The sequence below is a fragment of the Centroberyx affinis genome, unplaced genomic scaffold (genome assembly GCF_046629955.1).
Source record: "Centroberyx affinis isolate AG114_WGS23_722 - 3 ecotype Tasmania unplaced genomic scaffold, CSIRO-AGI_Caff_v1 ptg002226l_1, whole genome shotgun sequence".
Lineage (NCBI taxonomy): Eukaryota > Metazoa > Chordata > Actinopteri > Beryciformes > Berycidae > Centroberyx > Centroberyx affinis.
In genome coordinates, this window is record NW_027280526.1 from 24,882 (window position 1) to 38,233 (window position 13,352).

At 45.1% G+C, this 13,352-nt stretch overlaps 1 protein-coding gene and 1 long non-coding RNA gene across 2 annotated transcripts; one reads left to right on the forward strand and one right to left on the reverse strand.

Moving 5' to 3' along the window:
• Window positions 1–9,489, forward strand: LOC139655276 (uncharacterized). The gene is made up of 4 exons (XR_011696059.1): window positions 1–183; window positions 1,491–1,580; window positions 1,748–1,945; window positions 8,889–9,489. It is a non-coding gene; the product is annotated as an uncharacterized lncRNA (long non-coding RNA).
• Window positions 9,490–9,957: 468 nt separating this feature from the next.
• Window positions 9,958–12,099, reverse strand: LOC139655274 (adenosine receptor A3). The gene is made up of 3 exons (XM_071532630.1): window positions 11,762–12,099; window positions 10,374–10,837; window positions 9,958–10,169 (listed from the first exon to the last, which is right to left on the reverse strand). Exons 1-3 carry the CDS (start codon window positions 12,097–12,099, stop codon window positions 9,958–9,960), a joined length of 1,014 nt encoding a protein of 337 aa, XP_071388731.1.
• Window positions 12,100–13,352: the final 1,253 nt, after the last annotated feature.

Consider the following 13,352-nt stretch of genomic DNA (forward strand, 5'->3'; position numbering starts at 1 on the left):
GTGTGCGTGTGTGTACAGTATGAGAATGTGTGTGTGTGTACAGTATGAATATGTGAGTGTGTGTGTGTGTGTATATGTATGTGTGTGTGTGTGTGTGTGTGTCCGTTGTCCCCTCTTCAAGAAAAGAATCATGTGGAGTTTTGGCAGAGAAGCCGGACTATTGTGGTCTGTTTTGTCTCCGCGGTGAGTGTTTGAGTACCGGGAGAACCCTCCAAAAATGTGTGTGTGTGTGTGTGTGTGTGTGTGTGTTTGTGTCCATTTGGAGACTCGACCGACTCAGGTATTACCGTGGCTGCAACAAGGAATTAACTGTTTCATGCGCCAAAGACAATACATGCTTCGTTCTTTTTCCTCAATAGGTCTGTGTGCATTTTCCAAAGAGGAGGAAAAAGTGTTTGTTTGCACTTTAATAGGAAGAAATATTTCCGCTTTGTTTTGAGGGAGAATTATGCCTCGCGTTTTGAAGTTGAGGACGTTTGAAATGCGAACTCTGATTGGTCAGCGTGGCTCGGGATACCTGCCAAACCCGCTGTGATTGGTCAGAGCTCGGGCTGTGGAGGAGAGACGCCAACGACGGATCAACGGATGGTTTTACGTTTTCCCTCCTAATGATCGAGGTTATCTAGGGAGGATTGCTCGCTGATCCAAGATCTGCATCGGTGTTCATCTCTCTTCCTGGCGTGAGCGAAGTGCAGGGAGACCTGGGAAAGATGCCAATGGCTGAAAAAAACATTTGTGACATTCTCTGAAATACACCACCCCCCCCCCCCACTCTCTCTCCCCACTCATTGATTCATTTAGCTGAACTCCCCTAAGCCCCTCCCACCGAGGAGGGCTGATATTATCCCTGATGGAGGGAGAGGACGAACTGAGGGAAGGATGGAGGGGAAGACGGAGAAAAGCAGGCGGAATAAAGATGTCGAAACTGTGCGAGGACAGTAAGTCTCCGGGGACTCCTCTGTCAGACGAGAACTTGACAACAACATGGTGTCTGTTTAGAGTTCAAATCTCAAGCCAGTTTGGGCTTTTTTTCCTCCCCTATTGATTGTCATGTAAAATGTGGCGAGATGGAACAATATGGCAGAAATGTCGGGATCTGCTTCTCTCTCTCTCTGGCCATCTGTGTGTTTGCGCGGTACAGTAGAAGTACAGTACGGAGGGGGGAAAGTGTGTTTTGGATGTTAGATGATTAACATACAAACTCTGTGAGTGCTCCCAGCTGCTGTCCCACTGTTTATCACTGGTCTCTGTCTCTCTGTCTGTCTGCTCACACCAGTTTATTTGTGTGTCCTCCCTCCCCTCTTTCTCTCTTTCTTTCTCTGTCTTTTTTCTTTCTTTCTCTCTCTCACTCTCTTTCTTAACTCCTTTTCTCTGACTCCTCCTCTTTCTGCCCCCCCCTCTCTCGCTACACCATGTCCCTCCCTTCCTCTTTCTGTGTCTCTATAACCCCCCCCCCCTCCTTCTCTCTTTCTCTCCTTCCCTCTTGGCAGCGATGCCAAAGTGGGCAGGCGGAGTGAAGCAAACAGAGAGCAGGGCAGAGCAGAGGGCGATCCAAAGGCTGGCAAATTGATTATTTATATGTATGTTTGTGTTTTGTTGTGTTCTGTGTGTGTGTTTGTGTGTGTCTGCATTTTGATCGTACGCAACTGCAAGCAATGTGAGTCTATTTTGGAGCTTTTGTGGATGTGTGTGTCTGATACTGTGACTCGTGTGTGTCTCTCTCTGTGTGTGTGTGTGTGTGTTTTAGAGCTGTGTGTGAGCAGACGTCCCTCTGTCACCCTGTGTACGGACAGACGCAGTCACGCCAGTAGGAGGGGATTGTGGGAAGGGGGCGTAACTCTCAGAGGGTGTGCTCCCCTCCTCTCTTTTCCCTTCTTCCCGCCATCACGGCCCTCTTCTCCTCCAGTCCTCCGGCCCAGCCCGCCGCTCACACTACAGGCTCCAGGTATTTCTCTTTTTTATCCTGCGACACCTCTCCCCTTCTCTTTCACTGCCCTGTAATCCTTCTGCTCACGCTCCTTCCTCCCTCTCCTCTGTCCTTCATCACGGTCTTCCTCCTGTAAAACGTGCCTGCCGTCGTCGGCTGCCACGCCGCACTCCGCTCGCCGCCATTTTGGCTCGATGGAAGACAACAGGAGAAACTTTTTGTGGAGCTCAGAGGGGACTCCTCGACTCCCTGCCGGCCGTCTCCCCTCTGTCTCTTTCTCTGTCTCTCTCTTCCCCTCCCTTCCTGCTCTAGGACAGGAGGCTCTGACAGAGTGGCAAACAGTCGTTCTGTGGTGTGTTGTACTGAACAGGTGTCTCTTTGTAGACCGGCAGAAGGACAGGACAGGCCTTCTCGATTACTTTTAGACCTCAGAGGGTCAACTGATTGTTGTCTTCGGGTCAACTCTGGGGTGGAGGTTTAGCTGCTAACCAGTGTGAGAGGCTACACCCACAGGACCACTCAGGCGCTGGCAGGGCTCTTATCATCCACAGCCGTTATGATAGTTGATATAAGGGCAATATTTACTCTGTTTCTCGCTCCCTGCACACACTGTTTGCACTTTCTGCCCCTATCAAAACTCAGTTGTGTGGCAGTTCTTTCACAGGAATACATGTGTGTTTGTGTGTGTGTGTGTGTGTGTGTGTGTGTGTGTGTGTGTGCGGTATCTTTCTGCATTCTATAGGTGTGACAGTGGTTTTAAAGGTGCCAACTGCACTGTTTGTCTTGAGGCATTGTGTTTAGTGCACTACTGTATCTGATACTTTGCACTCGACAGGAAACTCGAGCAGAAATGAAACTGAGGCAGGTCAAACTACCAGACGGCACTGTAAAAATAGTCTCTCAGAACAGGACTGAATGCACAGCAGCTTTTTTATGAATTGCGGTTTAACCTGACTGCATGTGTTTAATTGTTCTTGCACGTTTTGGTCATAAATTTGTCGATAAGTCATTACAAGGTTGTCTCGTCCAAAAACAATAGCATTTATCTGATAGTTGAGTGACTTACTTAACTGTAAGAAAACAAGCTCACTATGCCTGTTACACTAGGTTTAAACGTCTCTTGTCAGAAGCCAGAATGCCATGTGACTAAAAGCAAGATATGAATGTTGCAATCCGTGATAGACAAAACAGGATATGTAAATAAAACAAACGCTGATTGGATCGCTTAACATAGTTTTGGAGGGGGAAATTCAATGCTGATTGAATTATCTGAATTATCTGCGTATCGTATGTACGATTAGAAATCCTATAACTGGATTGCCTATCTTTAATAGCTTGAACTAAAAAGGGTTTGGTGTTAAGATGGCGCCTTCGTGCCACGTGTTTAAGAAACAGTGAATAAGGGCAGACCCTTTCAACATGCCCTTCACAATTCATAGACATACTACTCACAATTCCTCTGAATCTATTGCTGCCATTTTGAATTGTTCAGCTCTGGCACCGAGTGGCAAATGAATTTATGAAAAAGACAAAAGAGAGAACGTTTCGGATAAAACCTCTTTTATGTGTATCGAAATGCGACAGTATTGAGAAGAAAATGTTAAAGGAGAAGGAGCTGGAGAGAGAGAGAGAGAGAGAGAGAGAGAGAGAGAACGAGAGATATACAGAGAAAAACAGAGAGGTAGGAGTGGAAGAGCTCTTTCTCCGCCCCTCTCTTATCCTCAGATGAACTTATCATGTTGCCTCATAATGTTTCTGTGTTTTTCTCCTGGAGGCAGTCAGGCTAACTTCCTGCATTCAGCCTCAACTTAGCTGATTGGTTGATATCTTGGCTCTCCGGCCACGGCTGCAGCAAGGCAACAGGAAGTGTCTCTGCTCTTGCAGGAAGCAGCAGCTGTTCCATCCTAACATATACAAGCTTGCACGTATATATACATGCACACACACATGCACATGCACACACACACACACACACACACATGCACACACACACACACACACACACACACACACACACACACAGAACTATTGTAAATGAGAGGCATCATACCTTTCCCCCCAAGAACAGACAGAAATGTGGCCTCAATGTGTGCTATAGTATGTTTGTGTGCAAGTGCGTGCATACGTGTGTGTTATGTGTGTGTGTGTGTGTGTGTGTGTGTGTGTGTGTGTGTGTGTGTGTGTGTGTGTGTGTGTGTGTGTGTATGGCCTGCTCTGTGTGGCATCAGTGAATGCTACGACATGTGGGCGTGCAGCAACATGCCCAGAGACTGGGCCAGGCATCGGAGCTATCAGAAACATTTGAAACCATGGCAACCACACATCTCATCAGCAGATTAGCAAAAGCATAGACAAGTGTTGGGTAAGTGGGAAGGAGTGGGGAAGGAGAGAGGAGAGGAAGAGGAGAAAAAAAATGATGCATATTTTCTTCAGTTTGAGTCATCAATCTGAGCTGTAGGAACACATGGCCTGTGGGCTACCTGGGTACTTTGAGAGTATATTAACCAACGATTCTACTACAGTCCTTTTTTTTCTTTTTCTTTACCTGATAACTGATAATTCACACTGTTTAAAAGTCAATGATTCTTACTATTTTACAGTCTGTTGTAGTGAAGACAGCCATGCTTTTAAAGGCATGGGTAATGTCATGTCAAACTAACAAAAAGATAAAAGAGATGCTTAAATGTCACTCTAAAAATAGATGGGCGTTTATAAGCGTGGAATGAGTGTGTGCCCTGCCTGCCAGCATGTTTTTTCCACTTAGCTCCACCTCTATGTGTGTATCTATGTTTGAAATGATTGTTAGACAGTCAATACAATGGGCCCCTTATGGCGACTCCTTATCTGGATCGCATTATCTTTTCATCAAACACGGAGCCCAACATATTTACCTAGCTCTTATGCTCGTATATGCATTTGTGTGCACTACTTGTCCTCCATCTTGCAAAACAACTGTGAATTTGCTGGCAAACAAGTCATTCCCATAATTCACATTTAGAGAGTCAGGATCAAATATGACTTCGCCAGACCTGTGTGGCCATTAGCTGAGCTCCTTCCATGTGTACAGATCAAGCAATTGTGCTGTGTGTACGTGTGTGTGTGTGTGTGTGTGTGTGTGTGTGTGTTTGTGCGCATGCATCGTGCGTGGCAGTGTATTTCATGCACCCACATGTGTGTGTGCCCGTGTGTGTCTTGGTAATGAGGATATACAGCACATCAGAGCGGGCACCATGCCAAGTGGGCACAGAACAGGCTCGGCTCCCCCTTCCTCCGTCCTTTAATGTAGAAATCAGGCGTTCCTTAGGGAATGGGCAGGATGAGAAAGCTGGTACACCAACATCACCCGTAGCGCTCTGTCGAAACGACGAGCCTTCTCCCTTCGAATCTGCCAGACGCCCAGACTCTGTCTTTCTCTTGTGAGTACGACTTGGGGAGACCGACATTTAAGAGCCATTGCATCAGTGTGCGTCTTTTCAACTGTGGGAATTCTTCCATTGTGCCATTCATTGTGTGGCATACTTCCTCTGCCAACTCTGCCTCCCCACCCCTCCCTCTCTTTGCCCACCATCACCACCTCCTTCCTCCCTCATTGAAATTCTGCCTGGCACACAGACACTGCCCATTCTTGGCACCAAGCTCAGAGAGAGAGGGAGAGAGAGAGGGAGAGAGAGAGAGAGAGAGAGAGAGAGGGAGAGAGAGAGACGAGAAACACACAAGAACCTGTACCAATCGTCTGGTGCCCCCTCCGTTGTGTCTGTGCCAAGCATTCATCCTGTCTCGCGGACCAAGGGACCAGGCAATCCAATAGGTATTTCCCTGCCTCTGCTTCCTGCGAAAATCTGCTCCAATTCTGAGGAGTTTTGTTGGCAACTGAGTGTGCTGTGTGTGTTTGGGGATTTGCTAATTAATTTGTGTGTTTACGTCGTTTGAACTGGGTGAGGAGGAGTAAATCCGACGAATCCTGCATCCTTTCACTGTGGAGGAGAGGAAGCTAAGGCCTATTGTTTCAACGATATTTTTTTGTCTTCGTTTTAGTGCGGCTTTTGATTTGTGAAGAAAGGAACAATAGCGATAAATTTGTTTTGTGTGTGTGTTTTGCTAGCACAGCAGACTTAGTTTGATGTTGGAAGTTTGCAAAGCTTGCATAGTCACTGGTGATTCAGTGCGGCAGCCATTTTGATTCTGTACATTCAACTTAATCCAAGAAAGAGCAGATAGTTTGATCACAACAAACTGTCTTCAGTGTTTTGCAGATATTGATTTTAGGTTATCAGAGGTGAGGTCATGCATTTCTCTACGTGTTACTGTTTATTTTATTATTTATTTAAATTTTCTTGGTAAGTCTTTTAAAAATACTTCACATTTTTGTAGCAGTATTCTGAATAATGGATTTATTTAAAACAAAATGTAACGTTGCATGTCTGTTACCTCGCAAAACTGTGCAAGAAGACACGATCAGGCAGGCTTCACAGATGCAGCAAGTGTACTGTAAATGATAAAAGAAACATCTGTTCAAAAGTAATTGAAAATTCCCAGTGCTACAACTGTGACAAGGGGCTTTGGAAACCCCAAATGAAACATGTCTAGCTGTCATCCCAAACTAGATTAGCATACTAAAGCAGGAAATCATCTCTAGAAAAAAACATATCCTGGTTGGTCACAGCAGAGGAGAGATATGAGAGGGCAAGAGAGGACAGGCTGCATGTTTCTTGGCTTGCACAGAATACTGCTAGTCTGACGTGAATTTACTGCTGTTCAGCCACAATTCTTCCCTGACAGATGCACAGACAGACTGTCTGATAGGCAGATGAGATTAACTCAATAGGCCACATTTCTTCCTCTTCTCTTCCTCTTTTCTTCAGGCTCATCTCAGCTGCCCTACTGGCTTATGCCACACTTATTCCGGAGCTGTTGACAGAGAAACTGATTTGCCTCAATAGAGCCCTGTGTGCCCCTTTTATGTGCCATAGACAAAGTCCACGACCAGAGACAATAGCGCCTAATGGGGCTCACATGACTGACCAAGTTTGGCCTTAATGTTTCCAAAACAGTCTGGAGTTGTGCAGGGAATTGGACTCCAGTGTTTGGAATTAACCCAGAAGCTCACAAGCACAAGATCAGTGGGTTAGAATTATTGCGATAAGATCCTCTTTATTCCCCACAAAGATTTAATATTTGTTTTCCCATCCTTGCCATGTTCATGTGCCCTGTTAAATCTTCATTCAATTTGACCCAATTCCCCCTAAACACTGTGTCACATCACTGTTAGTTTTTCCTCTCCTCCACCAAATACAGCATGTGCTCCAATCAGAGGATATTTCTTGGCAACCAGGCGGAGTGTGTAGATCTGTCACTGGCATGGTGGCAGAGTTGGGCATTATGCCAACCTACCCCCACCCCTTCTGTCTGTCTGGTCTTCTGTAATCAGACTAGCGGGGTCTACTGCATGCTAACGAGGGGCTGGTCTGGACCAAGTCTCAGGGGTTGTGCCTGTATGCTAATTTATGCAAAGCAGTGTACCCCCTAACCCCTTCTCCGTCTACCCCCCAGCCCAGGCCTGGCATTTAGTCTGGCACTCATTAACCCTTCAGTCACTGCCATGCCAAGGGATCAGTCTCCTGGCTATCCTTGCTTCCTCCCGTAATAGATTAGCAGTTTTCTTGCAGATTCACGATTCAAGATTCAAGATTAGCAAGTAGGAAATAATGTGTAAAAGTGTATTTGATCAAACGGTACTATTTCATTTATTTGTTCAATGAGTGTGCCACTGTTATTGGTTACCATTTAGCCACACTAAGCACCACAAAGATTTGTGCATTTTTGATGGAACTCAAGCTGAGCTGCTAAAAGTGCCAGTAAAAACATAGGGATATGTATTACCTGTATCTAATTATGTATTTTCTTTGTAACAAAACTTCCCAGCTGTCTGATAAGTAACGTTACAGGGTTTCTCTCTCTCTCAGTACCGTGATAGAGTCTGTTGGCTCGGGTCTTGGTTACGTCTCGGTGCTCGCCACAAGATTGATTCTCCCTCAATCTCGAGAAAACAGTCTCTGCTTCTTCGTCGGATGTCTGTTTAGAAAAGACAGCAGGCTCGGGAAAACTGAAAGGTAGATCTTACAATGTTTTAAAGCAGACCTAAAATGGCCGACACGCGAGACGCCATTTTGTGTTTCCTTGTTTTGTTTTGGGGGCAGAATCCCAGCTTTGTATTCAATCAGAGGCAGCTGGTGGCAGCCATATTTGCAGGCATCTGTGTGTGTACCTCCGTCTGAGAAGCAGCAGCCAGCCTACACAGGGATAGCCCGCTGGAATGAGCTCAGTTTTTGGCAAAAACGGAAACAAATTCCTGGCACAGAGTCGAGCGGCTTTTTTTTCTCTTTCGATCACATGCCAGAGTCTCAGGAAGCCAGTGAGTTATTTTTTGGGCTTTCACACATTAGTGCTCTCACTTTCCGTTGTCTGTTTACCGTTAAATTATTCTTAAATTACTCGTAATTATTTTCGTGGGCTGGGGCTTTTTTTAAAAGATGTTCAGTCCCACAATAAAATGCTTTGGCTTTGCCCAGATTGATGAGGATGAGCCAATATACGCAAGTCTCTCAGGGTCTTCTCTCGTAAAGAAGTGCTAAACGTTTCTCAAAATCTTGGCAGTCGAAGACTTGTTGTCATTAAGCACAAACAGCTTTCCTCCTTAAGTCCTTATTTTGAACCATTTCCAGAAGACAATTCAAAGAAATACAAAGAGGGAGACAAAGAGATGAACCCAAAATACCTTACACTCATTTCCGTGACAGAGGGTTTGAATTTGGACACAATATCTTCCGGCAAATATGTTAAAAAATTTCAGATTGGACAACAGAAACCCTAGACCTTACCCCGGTTTGTATTTCATGTGTTTTACAGAGAACAATTTGATTGAGATAACCCTCTCTGTCTCTTTTTCTTTGTATCATTGCAGGAGTGTTACCTGTGAGGATCTTTGATGCTGAAGCAATGTGGATGCTGTCCTTGGGGCTGAGGTAGTAGATTGAATAGTTGTGGGGTTGTGTGACCTCTTTTTGAGATAACTATACAATCTACTGTCTTTCCTAAGGAGACAGCCGAGTCAGCCAATCAGCGACTGCCATCTCCAGATGGGCTATCAAGTTGTCCAATCAAAACTTACACTTGCAGAATTCGATGTAATGCACTGTACTGTCTTTGCTAGAACTGCTGTATGTATAGCACACAGATATCTGACTGATTCCACCAGACACTCTCAGGTAAATTCAGTTTTAAGTTCCTGAACAGGTGAATCTGTGGTGTGTTTGATTTGTGTTCTGTCAGGGTGAGGTAGTAGGTTGTATAGTTTGGTGGGTGGGATCGCACCCTGCTCAGGTGATAACTATACAGTCTATTGCCTTCCCTGAGGAGCTCACTGAACGCTTATGAATATTCAACACACTGTCATGACTAAATATCACATTTATTCCCAGACAGTTACATTTCTGCTGCCAAAAAAAGTTAGTGTTGAACTTATATCGTTTTAAATATGTTGTTTAAAAATATGTACATCTCAATAAAGTCATACTGAAATAAATGTTGCCTCAAATCAGTTGTCCAGAGATCAATGAATGGGATCTTGAAACTGTTTGTCTGACTGGTTTGTGGATAAGAAGGCCTACTGAGTTTGTTAGCAGAGAGCACCCTCTAGTGGAGCCATGGGAGACGGCTTTGACTGGAAGACAGCATTACTATAGACCAGGAGAGCTGAGAGTCTGCAGGTTTTCATTCCAACCAAACCCTCCACCAGGTGATTTCACAGAGCCTCAACCAGACAAGAGTTTAATCCGTGAAGTCACCTGGTGTAGCGTTTCGTTGTGATGAAAACCTGCACACTCTCGGTTCTACATGGTTGTCTATCCCTGCTGTGGACTTAAGTGTGTGTGAGCCGGTGCGAAACCCTCTGACAAAGTACTCCTGAGCTCAAGTCTTAAGCATCGCCGGACTCAAAATGTCCCCAGTCGATCTTCCTCCTGCTGCTGCGTTCAGGGTGTGGCCTTCCTTCCCGATCCACACGTCTCTGTTTGATTGGCTCTGCCGCCTGCTATTGATCGTTGAACTCGCTCATCCCCATGGCAACAGTCCAGCCCCGTCAGGAAGCGCCTCCATATTTGACTGTAGGCCTGCTGGATCTTTGGGATGCGGTAAGCGTAGACCACTGGGTTGACCGCTGAGTTGGCATGGGACAGGAGGATACCTGGAGATTGGACGCGTTTCTGTCAGATTTGAATTTGCCTAATAGCTGGAGAGTAGGTACTGTGATTTGTAAATACATGATTGACAGAAAAATGCCTCATTCAGATTCACCAGAAGAACTATATGCAAATATATCTCTCAGTATGAACATATAAATAGACCAACTGCAGACTGTGTAAGAACTATAAAAGCTACTGTCACCTGCCTGTATATAGGGCCCCCTGTGTGACGGATTGAGGACCGTGGAAGAGCAGCAGACAGTTCATCAAGTGCAGGGGAATCCAGCAGCCCGCAAACAAAAAGAGCACCAGGGCCAGTGAGCGGGCCAGCCTCCTCTCCCGGAGCAGAGAGGCCCGGGCTTGAGGACAGCTCTCCTGCAGACGTCCCTGTAGGCTCCAGAAGATCCGCGCGTAGAGGAGGGTCATGACCAGCAGGGGCGCCAGAACGCACCCCAGGAAGTTGAAGTAGACCATGAAAGGGAGAGAGATAACAGACAGGAAGGTGCAGGGCGGAGAGGTGGAGGAAGAGGAAGATTTATTGGTGGTACCAGAGGCCAGGGGGGTGTAGTTGTGCCAGCCGAACAGAGGGGTGAAGCCCAGCAGGCAGGAAAGCGTCCAGCACACAGACACGGCCAGCCACGTACGCCTTTGTGTGGCCAGGTCTTTGTATCTGAGACAGAAGAGAGAGAGAGCATGAGCGTGAGAGAGAGGGGGAGAGAGAGCAGAGGTGGTAGAAGTACACAAATTCCTTACTCAAGTAAAAGTGCTATACTCAAAATACTCATCTAAAAATACGAAGAAGAACCATTTCAAATCCTTTACTCAAGTCAAAGTATAAAAGTACATGGTCTTTAATTTACTCAAAGTATAAAAGTACAAAATAGGCGTTTCTAATGTACTCCTGGACGGCCTAAAATGACCTGGCGCAGAACTGTGGCAGACGACCTTTCCAAGATGAATGTCTCTTGGGGCGAGGCACAACATGTTGCCAAGGACAGGAAACGGTGGAAGGAGCGCATTGTAGCCTCATGTCCCGTAGGGGATGAAGAGGATTAAGTAAGTAAGTCATGTACTAAATTGGTTCTCTGTTGAGCGTTCCTCTGAATCACAGATGAGAAAGTGACTGCACCTTAAATTACTAACTTTAATTCTAGCACAGCTGAATTCACTAATATTAATTCTCTACTCTCTTGTTGCTTCTCTTCTCTTCGTTCTTCTCTCTCTGTCCCTTTCCCTCCTTTTTGGTGTCACTTTGCTGTACAAGCAGCCAATCACAGCTGCTTCCGGGATGGAAGCAGCTGATGCAGAAAATAAAATAAAGAAATCAGTTGATGATTTCCCGAGAGTAACGAGTCTGTTTTGAAAATGTAGGGAGTAGAAAGTATAGATTTTTCTTTAAATGTAGTGAGTAAAAGTAAAAAGTCTTAAGTGAAATAAAAACTTAGAAAATCTTACTTAAGCAAAGTATTTTTCTTTGTTACTTCCCACCTCTGGATAAGAGTTTGTCTCCAAAGCAACACATGAGAATGTTAATTCTTTTTCTACACTGTAAACCTTTTTCTGTACACTTGTAACGGGTGTGTGCGTACCTCACCTGAGAGGTGTGTGTAGCCGCAGGTAGCGGTCCACAGCGATAGCCAGCAGTGACAGCACAGAGGCCTGCGTCAGCACGAGCACCACGCAGCTGAGAAGCAGGCACAGGTCAGGGGTCAGACTCGCCCAGCCGTCCAATAGCACGGCCAGGGGCACGGCGGCTACACCCACCAGGAAGTCAGCCACCGCCAAGGAAACAAGGAAGCAGAAGGTTGGCTCTCGAAGGGAGCCCCGGATACCAATACACACCGCACACACCACCAACACATTGCCAAGGCAGCAGGCCGTGGCAATCAGCACTTCCAGCACCGTGTAAGCCACCCAACTCCATTCAGCCATCACTGAAGGATGGAGACCAGGGGAGATGAAGACACTATAAAGTTTGATAGAAGAGGTTTTCCTCGACAAAGGCTGTGAAGAGATGTGGTGAATTCCACAGCGTAGCAAAGTCCATCATAATCCTGTATGCCCTGCTGAGATATTCCTGCTTTCAGTCGCCGGCTCCAAGCTGCCTTACACACAACACGCCCAAATGACCAGAAAAATAATCAGCAGATGCTTTTTATACGCAAACATGCATGCGCTTATTTCTGTGCACACACAACAACAGATACGCACTCCATGGAGACACCATCTGTATTTCATCAGTGAGTGAAGATCCTACTCACTATGATTGAGTTCAAGTTCAAGTTCATTTTATTTATAAAGCACACTTAAAAAACGATTGTCGACCAAGGTGCTGTACAAGTATACACAAAACACAAATAAAATAATAATAAAAATAATAATGATGAAAGTAAAGGTCATACAGAATCAGAAGCTACAGAATGAGGCTCAGTAAGTAGTATCATATTGTAGATGAAGACTTCTGGGTGAGCCGTTGACAGTTGTCACACATTTCACACAATGGCAGATTGGGGGCTGTTTGAAATGAGTCTTGTGTGTGTGTGTGTGTGTGTGTGTGTGTGGGTGTGTGTGTGTGCGTGTATGCAAGCACCACCTCTCCATTAGTCCATTAGTACAACTATTTTAAAATCTGCTTTGAAGTGTATCCTGCATGAGGTGTCCATCTATCCATATTTGGATATTATTTAATTTTCGCCTTTAGCAATTGCTTTTTGGCACGTATGTATGACCTCTTCATTTGACTATGAAAGATAAATTGCTTTACTTTGTTTCTGGCCTCATAGAATGTATTTCTCACCTGTGTGTGTGTGTGCGTGTGTTCAGTTGCTCTGTGTGTTGAGGGGATTTTTTAGATGTTACTGATTAACAGGACTGTTTTAGTGACGGTTTTTCAATGCATGCTTACTTTGCATACAACCTTGGATTAGGTGTGTGTGTGTGTGTGTGTGTGTTTTATTTGGTAAGCACATCTTTGTTAAGTACACTTTTGCTCAGCTAATCTTCTATTTCAGCTATCTTGATATTAATATACACATAGAAAAACATCACAGCCAGACAAATAAAAATTTTAGACAGAAACATTTCAGACATATTGAAAATAATTTCAGATTTATTAAATCTTAAAAAAATACATTTTGACACAGATCATCTTTCCACAAATTGATTTTGTAAACAAAAAAAGTCTA

What these genes read in the sequence shown, in the direction of transcription:
- LOC139655274 (XM_071532630.1), bottom strand. Translation starts at nt 12,099, where the DNA reads ATGGCTGAATGGAGTTGGGTGGCTTACACGGTGCTGGAAGTGCTGATT. An exon ending in CGGCTACACACACCTCTCAG is followed by an intron (nt 10,838 to 11,761) that starts GTGAGGTACGCA and finishes CTTCTGTCTCAG; the next exon opens with ATACAAAGACCTGGCCACAC. An exon ending in ACAGGGGGCCCTATATACAG is followed by an intron (nt 10,170 to 10,373) that starts GCAGGTGACAGT and finishes TCCAATCTCCAG; the next exon opens with GTATCCTCCTGTCCCATGCC.